The sequence below is a fragment of the Acomys minous genome, assembly GCF_964271855.1.
Source record: "Acomys minous genome assembly, chromosome: 1".
In the NCBI taxonomy this organism is placed as follows: domain Eukaryota; kingdom Metazoa; phylum Chordata; class Mammalia; order Rodentia; family Muridae; genus Acomys; species Acomys minous.
In genome coordinates this window covers 97,630,650-97,650,112 of record NC_140483.1, presented here as the reverse complement: position 1 = coordinate 97,650,112, position 19,463 = coordinate 97,630,650, and the positions used below count along the sequence as shown (strand labels likewise).

Below are 19,463 nucleotides of genomic sequence, written 5' to 3'. Positions count from 1 at the left end.
AGAACCAGAGGAAAGGGCCGCGTAGGGTGCCGAGGCCAGAATGAGTCTCACAAGCCCAGAGGTGAGGAGAGCAGGGATGGATGGTGGCACTGTCAGAGGCTGGGATCTCAAAGCATATCCAGCGAGAGCACACTGACCTCACTCCCAGAACTGACTAGAACTGCCTGGTCCAGAGAGTCACCCCACTTAAAACAGATGAGTGGCTATTCAGATTGAAATGCCTACGGGCTTTCATCACAGTCATGAGTTCTTGCTATAAAGTAATTTTAACAAATTGGGTTTGTCTTCACAACCCCTCTTATTTTCTGCATAAACTCCAAAGTTAAAGCAGCCTCTCACTATTTTGTGCTAGGAATCTTTCTGAAAATGTCTGCTGCAAAGGTGGGTACAGGGTGTTACCAAAGTATTTTCTTATTCTAACAATGGTTTTTCAGATAAGCTTCTTCAGAAATCTGTGAATATAAATGTGTTTTCTAGTCATCTTTAATTTGAATATGGAATGTGTGTGTAGATGTTGGTGTAGTAAGTACAAGTTTTCTATTTGTGAGAGCAAATCAGAGAGGAATATTAATAATTTGATCTAACTCTACCTACCTTGAATTATGAATGAGTTTTACATGTTACTCAAGGATTATTAGTCATTCAGTGGCACACATCTTCTATTACACAACTACACTTGTAACAGAATCTGATTTCATTTTTACTTATTTACTTTTAAGGTGTGTGTGTGTGTGTGTGTGTGTGTGTGTGTGTGTGTGTGTGTGTGTTTTCTATCTGCATGTACAACTGCATGCCAGAAGAGGGCATCAGATCCCAGTATAGAGGTTGAGAGTCACCATGTGGTTGCCAGGAATTGAAATCAGGACCTCTGAAAGGGCAGATAGTGCTCTTAATCGCTGAACCATCTCTCCAGCCCCTCAGAAGTTTAATGTGCTACCCTGAGGATTACAAACTCAATTGCCTGGCCCTGTGAGGGTCCCTGGGAGAACAAGAGGCCAGGCTGGTGGGAAGAGGCACCACTCCACCTTTTTCAAATGCATACCTGTTGAAAAAGAAAACAAATACACACTCCATTTTATAAATAAGGCAAAAGATGCTTAAGGTGTAGAATTTGGTTCATGGGCCATAATTTTATGAGCAAGACACTTGACTGATGCTGAGTCCCTTGGGTGCTAAAGTGGGGATGGGGGCAGTTTCTGGGGATGATCTACTGCAGCAGGAAGTAACACAACAGGAAGGACTCTTTAGCACAGAAGGTCAATATAAACCAAAGCTATATCAGTAGATCTGGACATCAGGGTGGCCAGGAGCTCATCCCAGCAGCCTGTGACTCCTCAGAGTACAATATTAAAACTCCTCAGAAAAGTACTTTAAACAGCAGGTGTTGCACAGGGACATGGAAAGCACATCAAAGAGCAGTGGTCATCAATCGTCTTAACACTGCTGCCCTTTCATACAGTTCCTCAAGCATAAAATTATTCTCATGGCTACCTCAGAACTGTAAGTTTGCTACTGTTGTGAATCATAATACACATGCCTGTGTTTTCCTGTGGTCTTAGGCAACCTTAGGTGACCCCACACACAAAAGGGTCACACCCACAGGCTAAGAACCACTGTCCTAGAGGCTTAACACTACTCAGCCCTAAATGCAATCTAGTGACAGAACAGTCACATCAAGTGGGTCATGGGGAAGACACTAGGTAGCCACTATGTTCCTCGGCTGAAAGCCACTAAGCCACCCATGGCAGCCACCACCAGAGCAGCTGGGAAGACCAGAGAGACAGCCATGTGGGCCTCACAGTGCTTGTAGCTAGGAGGGTCCCCACCCACACTCCCTTACTTTCTATTACTCCATTTCTGTGCTGATCCCTACCAGGTTTTCTCTTCTCTTAATTTTCTTTTGGCTGACTCATTAGAGCTGCAGCCCCAGAAAACAAGAGACAAAGTTAAACATCCATTTACAGCCTATTCCTAAAACCTACAATCTCCTTCATAACTGTAAGAGATGCCTGGGCTAAGAGCAATGTGGAAGCAAATAGCACTTCTCACTCAGAAAACAGTGTATCTGCTTAATACGGATTCCTTTGGCCTAGCAAGATGGCTCAGTGGGTAAGAGCACCTGAGTTTGATTCCTGAAAGCCACTTAGGAGAGGTCCAGCAAGTTCCCCTCTGACTTCCATAGGCAAGCTGTGCTGCGCACACACACACACACACACACACACACACACACACTCATACACACACACACTAATAGGTAAAAATAAATTAATTCCCTTGAGTTTTTTAGTAAATCTGTTTTAAAATATTTATTCCATTATGCAATCTTCTAAAAGTATAATTATTTTTAAATCAAATGGAAATTAGATACTTCTTTCTCTTCTGTTACTTTTGGTTTTATCACATTTATGCACAAAAACATCCTCGAGCATACACCGGGCAAATGTGTTTTCAACAAGTGAAGGATTTTACTGTAAGCACCACACTCCTGTGTCAACACCTAAACTTGTTTTACACTGTGTATTCATCATCACTCACTGACTGTGGAAGTCATTTTAGATAGTCAGATAAAAACTACAGTTTTATCTAGAACCATCTCTGAATTCCTAGGGTCCAAACCAAGCTATATTCATCTACTTGTCACAAGTGATTTCTAAAAATATCAAATGTGGCAACTCCTACAATACATTCTGACAACAGGGTGTCCTGTTTGTAAAGTGTCTGAAGCCACACTTGGCTCCCTGCATGCTGGACACACTGTCAACTGCTGGTCTGCCCCATAGAACTCAGTGAGTGACAGAAAACACCACCATAAAGCTCATTCGCCGTGGTCAGGAGGAAGGCAGGTATCTTGGGACAGCTGCTTCCTTAAAGTTGGTTAGAGAGCTTGGCACACCAACTCATGTCGCCTGTCACTTCAGCTAAAACGGAGGCCAAGGCAAGAGCAATGTCATGCGTTCACTATCTGTCTAAGCACCTTACTGAGTTCCATGGTACAGTAGATTATAGAGTGAAAACCTATCCAGAAAAAAGGACAGGAAAAGTTGCTATGGAGCTCTGAACGCCTATGATAATGTACTTTTGTCTTTCGTAGAAGACTGAAGACTGGAGAGAACTCTCTAGGTAAAAAGGGAGGAAGGTGAAGGGGTTTCAGATGCAGGGAACAGCACTCTCCTTCCGTTCACTCATTTCTCAAGTCTAACCTGGCTGCTGAGCGCCACTGTGGTCTGAGCGTCAAGTGTCTACTGTTACTGGTGCTGCTTTACAACGCTGTGGAACTGCTGGGCGGCAGAATGCTGCTGAAAGAAGTAGGTCACTGGGGGAAGGCCTTGAAGGATCTAGCAGGCCAGCCCACTTCTGGTAGGCGCTCTGTTTCTATTCTGCCATGCGGAGGGAGGTGGAAGGTCCCATATGCACACTCCTGCCACCACTGAGCCATCTGCCACTGTGCCACAGACGTCTTTGTCAACTGCAGTACCCACTCAAAGGATGAGCCAATAATAACACGTATTTCCTTAAGCTGTTGCTGCTTCTCAGGTATTTGGTCCCAGCAGGAAACAAGTGCCTTAATATGAACTATGTGGAGAGCAGAGGGACATACAGTTAAAGCAATGTGACAACACAGGCTTAGGGTCCAAACAGCTGCTGAAAGCAGCAGCTCTTCACAGCTCAGTATGACGAGTCTTTCTTGTACTGTCCGCAGGAGCAGTGGCTTAAACATCTGTAAGGAGTTGGCAGTCAAAAAGGTTTCTAATCGATGAAATGGTAACTTTTGTTAACTGATTACAAAGCTTTGTCAGCAGTATGCAAGCCATACCACAGGAAGGAAGGAAGGTAATTTTATAAATCTGAGTTTTACTACATAAGCCTACATAAAATTTCAGTGAACGTTGGTGTCTAACTGATAGCTTATGACACACTGTATATATGCCTATGCGTATTAGCACAAACATAAACATGTTTAGTGCTAGTACACAGCCACAAATACCCCAAAATTACACCAAGTACTAAGTGCAATAGCTTTAGTCTAGAACTATTTTTCTTTACATTATTTATAATAAAAACTCTAGAATACAAAGAATATATATCATTTTAATAATTAATAATGGTATATATGTAACAACACTATGTTTATGAGGACATTTACTATGTAGCTTTAAATCAAAGGTTACTAGTGCTAAAAGAAACAAGAACATAAAATAGTTCAACTACTTTGCTTAGCAGATGAGTACCAAGGCAGCAGAGTAGGACACACAGTGAGGCCAGATTTTAAGCAGATGTACAAATTAAACTATAAGCAAAACCTGCAGGCAAAGAGGAAGGCTAGAAACCCCAGTGGAAGTCAACTACAATTGCCTGGGCCCCGGCACAGGTACAGAAGCACTCTAGCCTCAGACGGTGACCTGTGACCCACTATAGTACTAAGACACAGAACCCCTGAGTGGAGATTTAAAATGCTAATGAGACATAGGATGCATGAAGTTCTTTGTAGAGCTACATATAACACACAATCAAGGAGAAAGCATATGCTAAGCAAGTCAGCCAAAAAAGCCCATTACCATGTGGCATAAAACCCCTAACCTTTCAGGTGGTGTTGCTGTTTGAGCTATTAACCCCCTTTTCCCTGCTCAGGCCATTCCCACTCCTTAGGAGGCCACTGTGCCTCTGCTTCTGTCCAACTGACACAAGAACCTCTAGAATTCCTCTCGAGGTACCTAGATAGGTGCCTAGAGGTAAGCATTCCCCTCAAAAAATTTTAAAGTAATTTAAATTTCTTACAGAATCAGTCACTACCCAATTTTACCAATTAACCAGAATAATAACCCCCAACAGGAAGCATTTGGGAGTTTCTGGAGATATGTTTGTTAGGACTGGTGGTGCTCCTAGAATACAATAATAATTATAATACTGATAGTGATACTAATAATAGAGGGACTATATTACCAGCAGGCCTCCCAAGAAAGGTTCAGAAAAATTCTTTAGAGAGAAAGAAATTTGTACAGGTTAGAGACTTGGATTAAATAAAGAAAAGAAGAACACTGCAAAAGGAGCAAGAATGTAAAAAGTAACTTCAATTTCCCCTATTCTTCCTTCATGAATCTACCTAACAGGTAACAGCTTGTTCATGAACAACAAGTTCATCGATGACACGGGGGTCGATCCTCAATGACAAGGCAGCAATCCTATGCATCTATGACAGAGTAAACAGCAGACCTAACATAACCATGAAAGCCAACATGTGAGGCAAAGCTGACAAAACCACAAGGCAACTGGAGCAAGCCTCGATTACACTCAGGGATTCCAACACAACCCACTATTAGAAACAGACAGAACTGGTAAAGACCCAGGTGAGCTCAGCACCACAACTGCTCAAGTGAAGGAGACCACTGGCGTAGGTGGTCTCATGCCACAGCAGGAGAGTATACTGTTTTCAAGCTCATGTGGAAAACTCTCCATGTCAGGCTAACTTCTAGCCATACACACCTTCACAGACTTAAGCAGTGCTTAGCTGGATGTGCAGACGCTGGCAGAGTGCTGCCTAGCATTTGCATCGCACAGAAAGGAAGATGGGGCAGAGGAGAGGGGAGACGGGAGAGAAGGGATGGCAGGGGGAGAGAAGGAAGAGTAATCATACAGTATTTGATCTCAGACCACAATAGAATTAAACTAAAGAGAGGGTTCAAAAATCAGCTAGTAGTTGGACAGTAAACTTCATATTTCTTTCCACGGACAAAAGACAAAGCAGAACTTTCAAGAAAACTATAAAAGTACCTTGAAGTTACGTAAAATAAAAGCAGAGCTCACCAACTATGTGTCATGCAATAAAAACAATGCTTTGAGTGTTATAACTTTAAAATATAATTTGCATGTTATAAATTTTGAAAAAGCTCTGAAATCATTCACCAAAATCTCCACCTCCAATTAAATACAAAGTAAATGAAAGGAAAGTTAAAATTTGAGAAGAAAGCAGTAAAATTAAAAACAAGAAGTCAATAAAGAAACTAGTAAATGATGTTCTTTAAAAGATTTTGATAAAACTCTAGTCAGGCTAACCAAGAAAAGGGCATGAGGATGTGAGCTGGGAAAATGCCCAGCAGCTAAAGAGTGCTTGATGCTCCTCCAGAGGACTTGAGTCCAGTTCCCAGAATCCATCAGGAGTGTCACAACCACTTGTACCTTCAGCTCCATTACAAATCCAATGCTCCCTTCTGACCTCCACAGGCACCCACACACACTCACACAGACATACACGTAAGAAAAAAAAATCCTATTTCCATAGGAGAGTCCCTGGGGTTTGCTGGCTAGCTAGTCTAGCTGAATTCGGTGAATCCAGGTGCAGTAAGACTCTGTCCCAGAAAGCTAGGTAGAGAGCAACTGAGAAAGATATCCAATGTTAGCCTCTGGTATCCACAGGCATGCACACACATTTGCTCATGCCACACACCTACAAACACACATGCATGCACAGTACACACAGCACATATATACAAAAAGGCTCTAAGGATAACTTGTGTTAAGAAGTCTAGGCAAACTTTCAAGGACCAAGCTACACTAAAGAACCATAATATCTGTCAATTCTTTTTTTTTTTTTTTTGGTTTTTCAAGACAGGGTTTCTCTGTGTAGCCTTGGGTGTCCTAGACTCTAGACCAACCTGGCCTTGAACTCACAGAGACCCGCCTGCCTCTTAAGTGCTGGGATTACAGGTAGGTGCCACCACTGCCCAGCTTATCTGTCAGTTCCTATTAACAGACACTGCATTGGCATGTAGGCATTGACTCTCCACATACCAGGTCATAATGAGAGGAAAACAGCACTGTTCCAGGTCCAGGATATTAAGATGGGCTTGCAACATGGTGACTGTAAACACAGTATGTCAGTGCAAGTGACTGGCAGTGACTTTCAATAGTCCGCTTGTCTGGCTGAACAAACCTATGCTAAATAAAGTTGCAATCCCCTCCTGAGTCCAGCTAAAGTATTCAAAGGGCCTGGAGAGAATGGAATGTTGGAGTGGGTTACCTATTTATTAGCTGTTCACCTGCCCTTCACAGTATCCCCTCACCAAGACTAGGAGACACCGACAGTATTGAAAGAACTCGTGGTGCGGTGGCTCCTCTAGCCACTGTAGGAGCCGAGACTAACAGTGAGAAGTGCTCTCAAAAGGGCTCCTTGGATTCAAAGGGCACGGCAAAGTTCTGTGGGACAGCAGAATGGGTCAGCACAGTCTCAGAGCTCAGTGGCTATCAAAAGAGTCTGCCCTTTCAGGTTGGATGGTTATACTGTTCCTGGAATTGAAATGGATGAAAAAACAAACAAACAAAAAACCAAAACAACATCAACAACAAAACCTCTCAATTTCATGAAAAGAAGTCTCAGCGTGAGTCACAAGTGACTTTCGTGATTTCATGACTCAGCCCCCAAACTTGAACCAATTTCCAAACTTTCCATCTCTTAAATGACTAGGAGCTCATTCCAAGGCCCTGCCACCTGAAGAGGGGCGTCTCTGTCTGGGAGGAAGGTACCTAACAGGAAGAAACAAAAGAGAGTAGGAGGCAAAACAGGAGAAAAAGAAGATACTTGTGTGTATGGAAGTATCATGGTGAAAGCACTACTGTGTGTGCTAACTATTTACACTATCAAGCTTCTTCCTCACCGTCTCAAAGGGAGCTATGCCTATTGATCATGGTAACTGTGCACTGAGTAAGAGAAAACAAATGTTTCAGAGATTACCTGAGCTGGCATTAATTCCTGAAGGGAAAAATTGTAACAGTCAGAACAGAGGTCGTTGGAGACCACAAGATGGTGTTTTCACCCAGTTCTCCCATGTACCTACTCTGTGGCTATCTTCTCATTCTAGAATGTGTAACTGGAATAGATACACTTGGTTAACTGGCAAAATGTCAACACTGGTTCTAATCTGTGGCCACAGGACTATACTAGGGGAAGGCAGCAGAAGACACCAGAACAGTATTTCTCAACTTGTGGGTCATGACACCTTTGGCAAAACTCTACCTCCAAAAATATTTACATTATAATTCATAACAGTAGTAAAACTACAGTTATGAAGTAGCACCAGAAGTAATTTTATGGCTGAGGGTCCCCACAACATGAGGAACTGTATTAAACTCCATTAGGAAGGTTGAGAACCACTGCTCTCAAATGTCTCTACTTACCAAGTAAACAAAAGGCAGTTCTGCATTCCTTGCTGGGACTGCAGCCACTGCTGCCAGCACAAAGGACTCCGTAGACCCATGTACAGAGGCCCTACCTCATTCCCACCCTGTAAAAAATAGATGGGTCTTATGGGATGATGATTAATTATCAAAAACTTAGTGGTAAGTCCAACTATAGCTACTGTTCTAGATGTAATGTCATTGCTGGAACAAATCAAGGATCCCTGAGCACCTGCCATGCCACTATTGATCTGACATCTGATAGTAAAGACCCCACAGCTCACTCCTCTGTAAGCTCCCCAGCTTTATGCTATAATCTAAGCCTTAGGAATTCTACGGTCAGCTCATTCTGTTAGACATCACTCTGTTGATGGAACCTCGGAGTGAGCAGCAGCGACTCTGAACTACGCTACGGGGGAAACTCTAAGTTTAGTGGTCCGGGACATATAAACATGCCCCTTATTCCTAGTAGAAGCACAAGGACTAGTGGTTCTCACTGATGTCGAAAGGCACCAAGTACATTTTTCTGCATTTCTATCTTTCTTACAAGTTACTCTCGAACCTGCGAGTTTCTAATGGACCCATATAGTTGTCTGATGGTGCTTGGTGATGGGAAGTAGCCCTGTTAGGTGGAACGGCCTTACCTGAGGAGATGTAGCCTTGTGAGAGGAAGTGTGCCATTATGGGGCAGGGCTTTAAGGTCTCATATATGTGCTCAAGTGATGCAGAGCCCGCTCCTGACTGCCTGCAAAAACAGTCTCCTGGCCGCCTCTGCATCAAGGTGTAGAATCTTGGCTTCTGCCGCACCATGTCTGCCTGCATACTGCCATGCTTCCCACTGTGATGTTATGGACTAAACCGCTGAAACTGTAAGCCAGCCCCAAGTAAGTGTTGTTCTTTATAAGAACTGCCTTGGTCATGGTGTCTCTTCATAGCAATGGAAAGCCTAAGTAAGACAATCCAGAACAGGAGAACATTTTACAGCAGATCCAAGTGCTCACACAAGCTGTTTCACGTCTTGGGCTGTATGAGCTGACAGATATAGTGGCATCTGGAACCGTCCTGCAGCAGATGTAAAGAATGGAGACATGGACAGCCTTCTAAAGGTGACACAGAGTGTAGAACCAAGGGAAAACTGAAGGACAGGGGCAAAGATCAGTAGGCAGAACTCTGAGCAGCATGCCCAGGCAGCATCTTGCTTGGAAAGAGAAATGGTTTAAGTTGATTGTATAAACACAGTAAATAGTTTTGCTGGGTGGTCAGGAATTCTGAAGGAACATGACAGGAAAGTAGAAGACAAAGCACAGGAGAGATATAAACAGCCCTCTCTGACAGCAAGAGAATGAAGATAAAGCAGCCAGTGTTAGTCCTTCATTATTTTCATTATCCACTCATCTGCTGATGGACATCAGGCTGTTTCTAAGTTCTGGCTATGATGAAGAGAGCAGCAATGAACATGAGGAAGCAAGTGTCTCTAGTAAGATGTGGAGCCTTTGAGCATATGCCCAAGAGTTGTGCATTCCCTTTTTTCTACCTTTGCCAGTATCTGCTGCCATTCACTACCTCCTCCTCCTCCTCCTCCTCCTCCTCCTCCTCTTCTTCTTCTTCCTCTTCTTCTTCTTCATCATCAATAATCTTGGCCATTATAGAGTGCCTGTCTCACAAATTCAAGGACCTAAGTTTGGTCTTCAGAAGCAAGAGGGAGAAAGCCACATGCAGTGTCTTTGTAATCCAGAGACAGGAAAGTGGAGTCAGAAAGATATCTAGAGTGCAGGACAGACAGGAACATGTACATGTACATGTACACACACACACACACACACACACACACACACACACACACACACACACGATTTCTAGAAAGGAACAATACTTCCTGAGCTTAGCTTCAGGATCTAAAGCTCCAAACAGCAGAGTGTTGGCTCTACAGAGGAGCTTCTCCAGCCGTATTATATGGTGGCACATGGAGAAAATGAAATGTCACGACAGGGAGTGACTCAGGGTCCAGTGCTTTCCCAACAACTCGCCTTCGCAGGGTCCAAGTAGAGTAGTGCAATAGTGAGAGCCATTACTTCTGAGGACAGCACATCTAATGACACACTACCTCTCACATGACCACACTAGAGACTAAGCTTCTAATACATGAAACTTTGGGGAACAAAATTAATCCAATTCATGTAAGGTCAGTGGGAATGACCTCAGAGAAGCATCAATCCTGTGGGCATCAATCAACTTTTTTGCCCCTCTCAAATGGGCGGCAGTCAGGATGCACCTGCACCTCAGTGTTGAGTGAGAGCTATGGCAGCATGCCCTAGACCACTGGGCACCTACAAGATTTATCAAGGTGCCAGGCACCCATCTATTATTTGTTTGTAAGATCTCAGGTAGCCCAAGCTAGTCTTAAACTCGTTTTATAGCCAAGGACAGCTCTGAATTCCCAATATTCCTGTGTCTTTCTCCTAAGTAGTGTTAGAGTTACAGGTGTATTATCACTCCACACACCCCGCACGTCTGTGTGTATGTGAAATGTATCTGGTGTATGCATGTGTATATAGATGCACGAATCCACACGCATGCTTCTGAAAGCCAAAGGAGGAGGCTGTCTTCCTCTATCACTCTTCCATCGTATTTCCTTGAAGAAGAGTCTGTAGCTAACTTAGAGCTTACCGTCTTTCACATAGACTGGCTGACCAGCAAGCTCCAGTGCTCCTCCTGTCTCTGCCACCTCAGCACTGGGATACAAGCATGTATGGCCACGCCCAGCCTTGTATGTGGGATCTGAACTCAGGTCCTCGTGCTTGCACAGCCAAAGCTCTTACCTGGTGAGCTAGCTCCCCAGTCCTAAGCCCCTTCTTTTTTGTGGACAGGAGGTTATGTATGAATTCAGGAAGACTGACTTCTATTTACCTATGGTGACATGTTTACAGTCCCTGCTAAATGATGAAGCAATCAACCAGGAGCAGAGAGCAACGATAATTTCCCAATAAAGTAGCATTCCCTACGGCTGCCACCTGCTGGAAGGCTGACTACAAGGCACCATTCCATACAGAAAAAAGGACACTAACATAATCTAGCTGGACCAACACCCTGAATGTGGACTTACTAAGCAGTATTCTGTGATGATAATGTACCATGGTAAACCTTTAATCATTAACTAGTTTTAAAAAAATAAACATATAGGTTGTTTCCAACATTAAAAATAAAGCTTGGCTAAAGAGATGCCTTTTCCAAAATATCTGGGTTCAATTTCCAGTACCCACAACCATGTGTGTAATCCCAGTTCCAGGGGATCCAACACCCTTTTCTAATCTCTGAAGGCTCCAAGTAAGTACACATGTGATACAAAGACATACTTGCAGGGAAAACACCTATATATATGAAATAAAAATTTAAATTAAAAAGTCAGGCATGGTGGCAAATGCCTGTAATCCCAGCACTCTGTGAGTTCAAGGCCAGCCTAGTTTACAATGTGAGTCCAGTACAGCCTAGGCTACATAGAGAAACCCTATCTCAAAAAACAAACTAAAACTTCAATAAAAATAATTAGTTAATTAAAGCTTCCAGGGGCTAGAGAAATGGCTAAGTGATTAAGAGCACTTACTGCTCTTGCAGAAGACCTGGGTTTGGTTCCCAGCACCTACATGGTGGTTCAAAACCATCTCCAGCTCCTCTTTTAACCTCTTCAGCAACTGCACACATATGATGCACAGACATATAAGCAAACAGAACACTTTGCACACACAAAATTTTAAAAACCTTTTTAAATTAAAAAATAAAGCTGCGATAAGATTTGGGTATGGGTTTTATATGAACATCTTGCTTTTTGATTGTTTGGTCACGTAATCCAGGCTAACCTCAAACTACTTATGCAGAGAAAGGTAACTTTAAATTTCAGATCCTCCTGCCTCTACCCTCCAAGTACTCTACCACCAATAGTGTGGCCATCACTATTCCCCGTTTATGTAGTGCTAGAGATGGAGGCCAGAGCTTCATGCACACTAGACAAAGACTCTACCACGTGACCTAAAGCCCAAGCTTGAATATATGTTTCCATTTCTCTGAAATGGACTCTCCCCAGTGAGCACCCAGTTCTCAGTGTTCTCATGTCTTCAGGAGAACTGAACTCTTATCTATTTGAGTGGTCAAGAGTCCAGGCAGTTGGCTAAGGTACAGACCCTTGAAGACAAATGACAACCTGCCAGCAATAAGTCACTGCCCATGCTACCAACAGTGAGGTCCACAATCTTTACAAAAGCAGGCGAGACCCAAACTGAATCAATTCTGTTTACTTTTCATCCCTAAATCTTACAAATCAGACTCTGCTCAAATGTAGTTAGTTTCTCTTATTCCCTCTGCTAATTAATGCTAAAAAAATAAATAAATAAAGACAAAGTTAAAGACTATAATCACATTTAAGACTAATTAATGTAAACAAAAAATGAAATTTTAATGTAACTCTTAGAAGGAAAAAAACAAAGACACTTTTAAAAGGCAGCACGATTTATGGGCAAAATACAGTGTTAACAAAGATCTACTAGAGAAACTAAGACTGAGCTGAAAGTCAGAAAAGAGTCTAAATGGGTCAGGCCCATACCGTTCACATACAGCACATGCTAACTCTAAATCATCCTCCCCTTCTGGAAGCTCGAGGCTTTGATGCACATTTTCTGTGTTGAGAAAGCCTACTCCCTTGAGAAGTCTATCTACTTCATGCTACTATTTCATTGTCTTAATATTAACTGGCAATTTCCTCTAATGTGGAAATGAATGTTTCAGAAGATTTTTATTACTAACTCTTAATAACTCTTCCAGAATTCTACAATGTAATGAAAAAGGGCTGTACCATGGCTAAAATCAGAAACATTTTTCAATATTCCTTTACAAATTTATCTGTTTATTTTTGGTTTCTTGAGACAGGGTTTTTCTGTGTAGCCTTGATTGTCCTAGACTCACTTTGTAGACCAGGTTGGACTCAAACTCACATCAATCCGCCTGCCTCTGTCTCCCTAGTGCTGGGATGAAAGACATGTGCCACCACACCCAGCTATATTTAATAATTCTTAAAATGTCTATTTTCAATAGAAAACTGGAAAGAGAAAAATATAACTGGGAGGGTAAAAATGAGGCATATAATTTTGTTATTATATTTACTTGGTAGACTTAAAACATATAAAATAAGATCAATTCTCCCTTTACATTGAAAAAAATCCTTTGGTTTTCTGAAAAGAACTGAATGACCAATGTTCTATCATGAACTGCATACTCCACAAACGAACAAATAAAGCCCTGAAAAATTCATGATGTTTTGCTTGTTTGCTTTGCTTTGCTTTGGTTGTTTAGTTGGTTTGATTTTTTGAGACTGGGTCTCACTGAACATGCTAGAACTCTCTATGTAGACCACACTGGCCTTGAGCTCACATAGGTCTACCTGTCTCTGCTTTCCAAGTGCTGAGATTAAAGGCATGTGCCACTATGCCTGGCTAAGTATTTTTAAAATTAAAAAAAAGAAATTATTAACAAGAAAGTAAAATATTTAAAATTATTTGTATGAAATCCATCTAAGATGTTGTAAAAATAAATAAAACTACAAACTGTCCTTTAATGTCACTAGTTTCAATAACCTAAAGTAGAAGGATATTCCACTGTGCCGACTCTAAAAGTCCTTGGAAACCACCTTTACAATGTACTGAAGAGGGACAGTACTGTAAAGAAACAGTAGTAATAGCCTGGACACAGAAAAACCCATTCTCTGCTCAATACTGCCATCTTTAGGCAGTTAACCTGGGTTATAAACTACAACAGTTCCCAACTCTAGTCATACTCTCTAAGTGACATAAGAGAGATTTAGGATTCAGGAAGGAAAGTCTGGGATGCAGAGATACAGTAACAGCCCATCAGAGGCAAGAGTTGGGCTTTGATGCCTTACTCCAGAAAGAAAAAAAGATATCTTTACAAAAATACCTTTAGCAAATACTTATCAGTTCTTTTATACACCAGAATAAGCTGCATTATTATACACAATAATAAATAATAACTGGTCCTTATATTCAAAATAAGCAAAACCACCAACCACCAAAAAAACAGCAGCATCGAAGCTAGTGAGCCAAAGGAAAAGAGATGTAGCCACATGAGCACATGCATAACCACAGGACCCACAGGTCTTTCAAATCAAATTCCCTTTATCTAGTAACTTCCATTGAGAAATTAGGACCAAAAATTATGTGGATCAATTCCTGGCTGCTTGGTATATATGAAAATGCCAGCATGAAACCCATTATTTTATAATATTAATATATGCTTTTTAAAATATCAGGGGGTACCAATTGAAATTTCATTATTACACATACATATTTTCTAACCCAAAATGGGCATCTGATTTGCTATTTTTTGCATAATTGCTCAACTATCAAATTAAATTTTATTACAATTTAAATCACATATATTCCTGCTCAAATGTATGGCATTCTGCAATGGATGGAGAGGACCAATGAAACCTAAGCCTGCTTCCCAAGAGCTGCAACTACAAAGTAAGACAAACCAGGCTCAGCAATGACAGCAGTGAGACTACAGAGCTGTCAGCGTACTATAAAGGCAGAATGAAGGGAAGCAGGGCACATTCAATGGTGTTTCCTATGGCTGGACGATCACCAAGGCAACAGAGGATGAGTTTTACAGTGACACAGCACATGGGACACTCATCTCAGGGTGAAGAGCACAGGGAGATAATCTGTTTAGGAGACAGCAATGTTTATCTTCAAAAAACAAAAAACCAAGCATAAAGCATTACTAATGAAATCTTATGTAAAACATATAATATATATATAGTGGTTTTTGTGACTTCTATCTTATGAGTTCATTTGTCAAATAAAAAATATAAACAGCAGCAATTTTCACTTAAAACCGGAGATGAGGGGTAACAATCCCAGTTCTCAACTCCCAAAGTTTGGTTTAGTCAGCCAACATAAAGCAACCCCACTGGTGGGCCGAGGACAGAGTTCAGCCTCGGGGCACTTGCACAGGCATGGATGAGGCCCTGGGGATGAGTTCCAGCCCCAGCAATGCAAACAGTAGCAGCAAATGCATACATAATAAAAAGGCCAGCAGGTGGTAAGGAACAAGAGGGAGTTCATCTGTATAGGCAGACCATGCCTACCAAGTGGGAAGTGTGTGAGCTTTCTGGTTGCATTCACTCTACTGTAAAAGCCTTTATTCCAATTAAGCACATGTTCTGAGGTACGGTGGCTTGGTCTGCCAGTGACCTCTTTGTTCTGCTTCAGATGTCCGTAACATCTCTTTTTGCTTCCTGAAGGATAAAAAAATGTTTGAAACACACATTACTTGCACTCTCCACAAGTATGCTTGGCAAGGGGTTAGTCAAATCAAGCCATGTTCCTTGCTGGACACTATTCCAGTTGACCAAGTTTTCATCAATTAACATGTCCCTTTTGAATCAAAGCAGCAATGGGCTTTTTTAAAAAAAAATATTGATAGTTTCTAAATTATATTTCCATTTTAATAGTAAAATAAATATATAACTATTTATAAACTGAATAAGCAGAATTATAAGCAAGAAACTGGTGAACTATGTGTCCCAGTCAAATGCATTCACTTGCTGGGTAGCCCGTGTTTTCTAAACTGAGTTAGAAGAAGAAAAGCTGTCCCTGGAGACTCCATACAGTATGAGCTGGGCAAAGCAAACAAAAAATGTCCTGGACTGCCAGGATACACCTTGCCCCCTCCTGAGAAAACAGAACACCCGAACTATAAAAGCATTCAGAAGGAAAGGGAACCATGGTCACTCTTTCATATCTCAGATCTTTCCTTCATTAAACTGATCACAATTGACTATGTGGAACCCACAGATATGATTAAGACTTCCAATAAGCAGTCCTTAAAATAGGGTGATTATTGGATTACCTGGGTGGTCCTAACATAATCCTCACAGAACTCAAAATAAAAAGAAGGGAGCAGAGTATAGGGTTATCATGAGTATGAGGACTCAGTTAGCTGTCACTGTCAGCTCTGGAGATGACAGAAGCAGCCCTTGAGTCAAAGAGGAAGCAGACAAGGAAAGATACTCCCCAAAAAGTAAAGAGCTTAAACTTTTCAATATTTCATTTTTTTTTAGGCCAGTGAGATTCCTTAAGAACTACTACTGTGAAAACCTGTACAACCAATATGGAAACCAGTGTGGCAGTTCCTTGGGAGGATGGGAGTTGATCTACCTCAAGATCCAACTATACCACTCCTGGGCATATACCCCAAGTCTGCTTCATTATACAAGGACACTGCTTAACCATGTTCATGCCTACTCTAGTCATAATAGCCAGAAACTGGAAACAACCTAGGTGTTCCTCAACAGAAGAATGGATAAAGAAAATGTGGTACATTTACACAGTAGAGTATTACTCAACTGTTAAGAAAAATATGAAATTGTCAAGTAAATGACTGAAACTAGAAAAATCATCCTGTGTGAGGTATCCCAGACGCAGAGAGAGAATGATGGTTATATATTTGCTGATATGTGGATATTAGCTGTTAAGTCAATGATAACCAAGCTGCAATCTGTAGAACTACAAAGGTTAGGTATAGAGTAAGGGACTGGAGAGGCCATAAAGATCTCCCTAGGAAAGGAAAAGAGAATAGTCATGGATAGATGGGGGTAGAACAGGAGGATTAAGTGGGACAGGAACAAAAGAGGGGGCAGAGGGAGGGAATTTGGGGAGAGATAACTAAAATTGAGGGCCACTTGAGAGGCAGTATGAACACCTAAGACATCAGAAACTTCCTAAAATACATACTTATACAAAGGTCATCTAGTTGAAATCACCAAGTAATGGAAGAGGCAGTGTCAACTGCCTATCTTGACACCAAACAGAGCTGCCAGTCCCAGGACTGTGTTACATCTAATTGAGTTGTTGGCCAAAGTGTTCCAAGGGAACTCCGAAACAACGCAAGCTGCTGCCAAGACTAGGTTGCTCTCCGCAAACTGACAGCAAGGCCCCATTGCTGAAGACAACACGTACACAATTTATTGACCATTGAGAAGCTGAGCGGATGCCTGTGTAGAGCCTTAACTCCTACGGTCTTTGGTACATAAAAGTACTGTGCATACTACTAAAAGAAAAAAAATACAAAACCAACCCAGCCACAAACCCTCTGATCTAAAATGGTGTCCTGCTTACAAGATTTGCAGGTACAACGGCAGCACTAAGCTTGTAGGAGTAACCAACCAATATCTGGTTGACTAAGGCCCACTCCACTCCCATACTAAACACTGCTTGAGTGACCAAGAACCCGAGACTAGATAGCCCGGGGACTTAGGGTAAAGCCAAATGCTACTGTTAAAAGTAATTAAATAAATAATAAAGAAATAAATGGAAAAGCAATGAACCAATAAAATGCCTCCTAATGACAAGCTGCTGTGCTCATAGGTCGGTGCCTTGGTTTGCCATCATCAGAGAAGTGTCCTCCTGCCGCAGATGGGAACAAACACTGAGCCCCACCAGCAGATACTACTCAGAGGCGGACCCCTCAGGCCTAACTGGGATGTCTCCATCAAATTCCTCCCCTCAAGGTAACGGTGCAGGAGCCAGAGGAGACTGAAGACACCAAGAGAACCAGGCCCTCCAAATGAACATAACCAAAGCTCATATGAAGCCAGAGACTGAAACAGTGCGCACAGGTCCTGGGCCAGGCCCTCTCACTATATGGCATGGCTTCCAGTTTAGTGTTTTTATGGGATTCCTGAGTGTGTGGACAAGCGGGATCTATTTCTTGTGCCCTCTCTTGGACTCTTTTCCTTCTCTTTGTTTGTTTTGTCCAACTCCAACGCGTTAGGTTTTTGTCTTACCTTTTTTTAAAAAATATTTTATTATTTAAAAAAGAACTCCTACTGTTTTATAAGTAAAAATTAAAAATGTGTTTTAAGCCACTACATATGAAAAAAAAATCACAAAATTATGACCCTGGGTCCTTCTCATTATTGGATCAAAGAAAAGTTTTGACACTCAAAACTAAAATGACTCTACAATCCAGAGAAATGTCTACATGTTTACTGTTCCATACTATTTATCCCCTAGGGGACACAACCAGAAAACTCGGTTTTTTCTTATATAACCCAACTTCATGTATAACAGAATCTAATAATTAAAAATAAAAATTCCAGCCTTAGCCCGGTGTGGTACTGCATGCCTTTATGCCCAGCACTATGCAAGGCAGAGTCAGGTGGATGTCTGTGAGTTCCAGGCCAACTTGGTCTACAAAAAGTTTCCTGGACAGCCACATGGAGAAACCCTGTCTCAAAAAAAAACCCAAAACCAAAACCAAAACTCCCCAGCCTTGTCCTTATGTCTATTTCCACTAGAAACGTTACCTATAAACGTTTTATCCTATTTTGCAAATATCGGTTTACACAAATGGAAAAATAAAACTTTTTTTTAAGGCCATTTTTCAGTAAAGGAAAGCGAAACACTGACAGACTATATCACACACCCAGTTCTCGCCCAAAGTGACTTGCAAGTGTATTGGTGGCTGTGGGAGAGGGGTGGGGAGGTTGGGAGAGAGCGAGGGGGCGGGACCCACTCAGCAGTAAAAAGCCGCAGAACAGAAAGGAAGCACTTAGCCACAGGCTCCGCAGCGGGAGGTCAGTCTGTCCCCGCCCCGTCCTTAAGTCACCCGGGAAGCCCCCGACAACACTGCCACCCTCCTGCCCGGCCCCCATGCTGGCCCCTCCCCAGGGTCGCGGGCTTAGCCCCACCCCCCACGCTGGCCCCGCGTCGGGACGTGGCGTCGCCAGGCCTGCTCACCGGTCCGAGCTCCGCCTTCCGCTGCAGCTCCGAGTGCCGCTCCAGAGCGCTCGCGAAGCCGCCCGAGCGCGCCCGAGGAGCGGAGGGGTCGTGGGTCGCGTCCCCAGAGCCGCTCCCCGAGCTTGCACTTCGAAAGGGCTTGGAAGAGAGAAGCACTCTCAGGAAACGGCTCCCAGCAGTCCCGGCGTGGGACCCACACAGCGCCGCCATGATGCCCGCGCGACCTCTCACCTCTGGCCTCCCTGAACGTGGGCGGGTCAAAGGGGCGGGCCGAGGAGAGCCCCGCCTACCGCCTTAGTGCTCGAGCTAGCCGGCTAGGCGGGGCGGAGCGGCAGGTGGCTTACGGAGAAGGCGGAAGCCTCGTAAAGGGACGCGGTGATGCTTTAGCTGCTGTCCTCCGTGTAGTCTACGGAGGTCTCCTTGATTATCCTGTTGGAGTTGGAGGCCCCAAGCTCGTGAGCGCCCCCTGTGCCTTGGTGTTCAACA

At 42.7% G+C, this 19,463-nt stretch overlaps 1 protein-coding gene across 1 annotated transcript in view; it reads right to left on the bottom strand.

Moving 5' to 3' along the window:
• The window catches only part of LOC311592744 (small ribosomal subunit protein bS1m), a 101,196-nt gene extending 81,957 nt beyond the window's left edge, over positions 1 to 19,239 (bottom strand). Inside the window, exon 1 of the mRNA XM_084773498.1 lies at positions 18,978 to 19,239. Within this exon, the coding sequence (XP_084629624.1) occupies positions 18,978 to 19,187 (210 nt within the window). The 5' untranslated portion in view covers positions 19,188 to 19,239. The remainder of the gene's footprint in view (positions 1 to 18,977) is intronic.
• Positions 19,240 to 19,463: the final 224 nt, after the last annotated feature.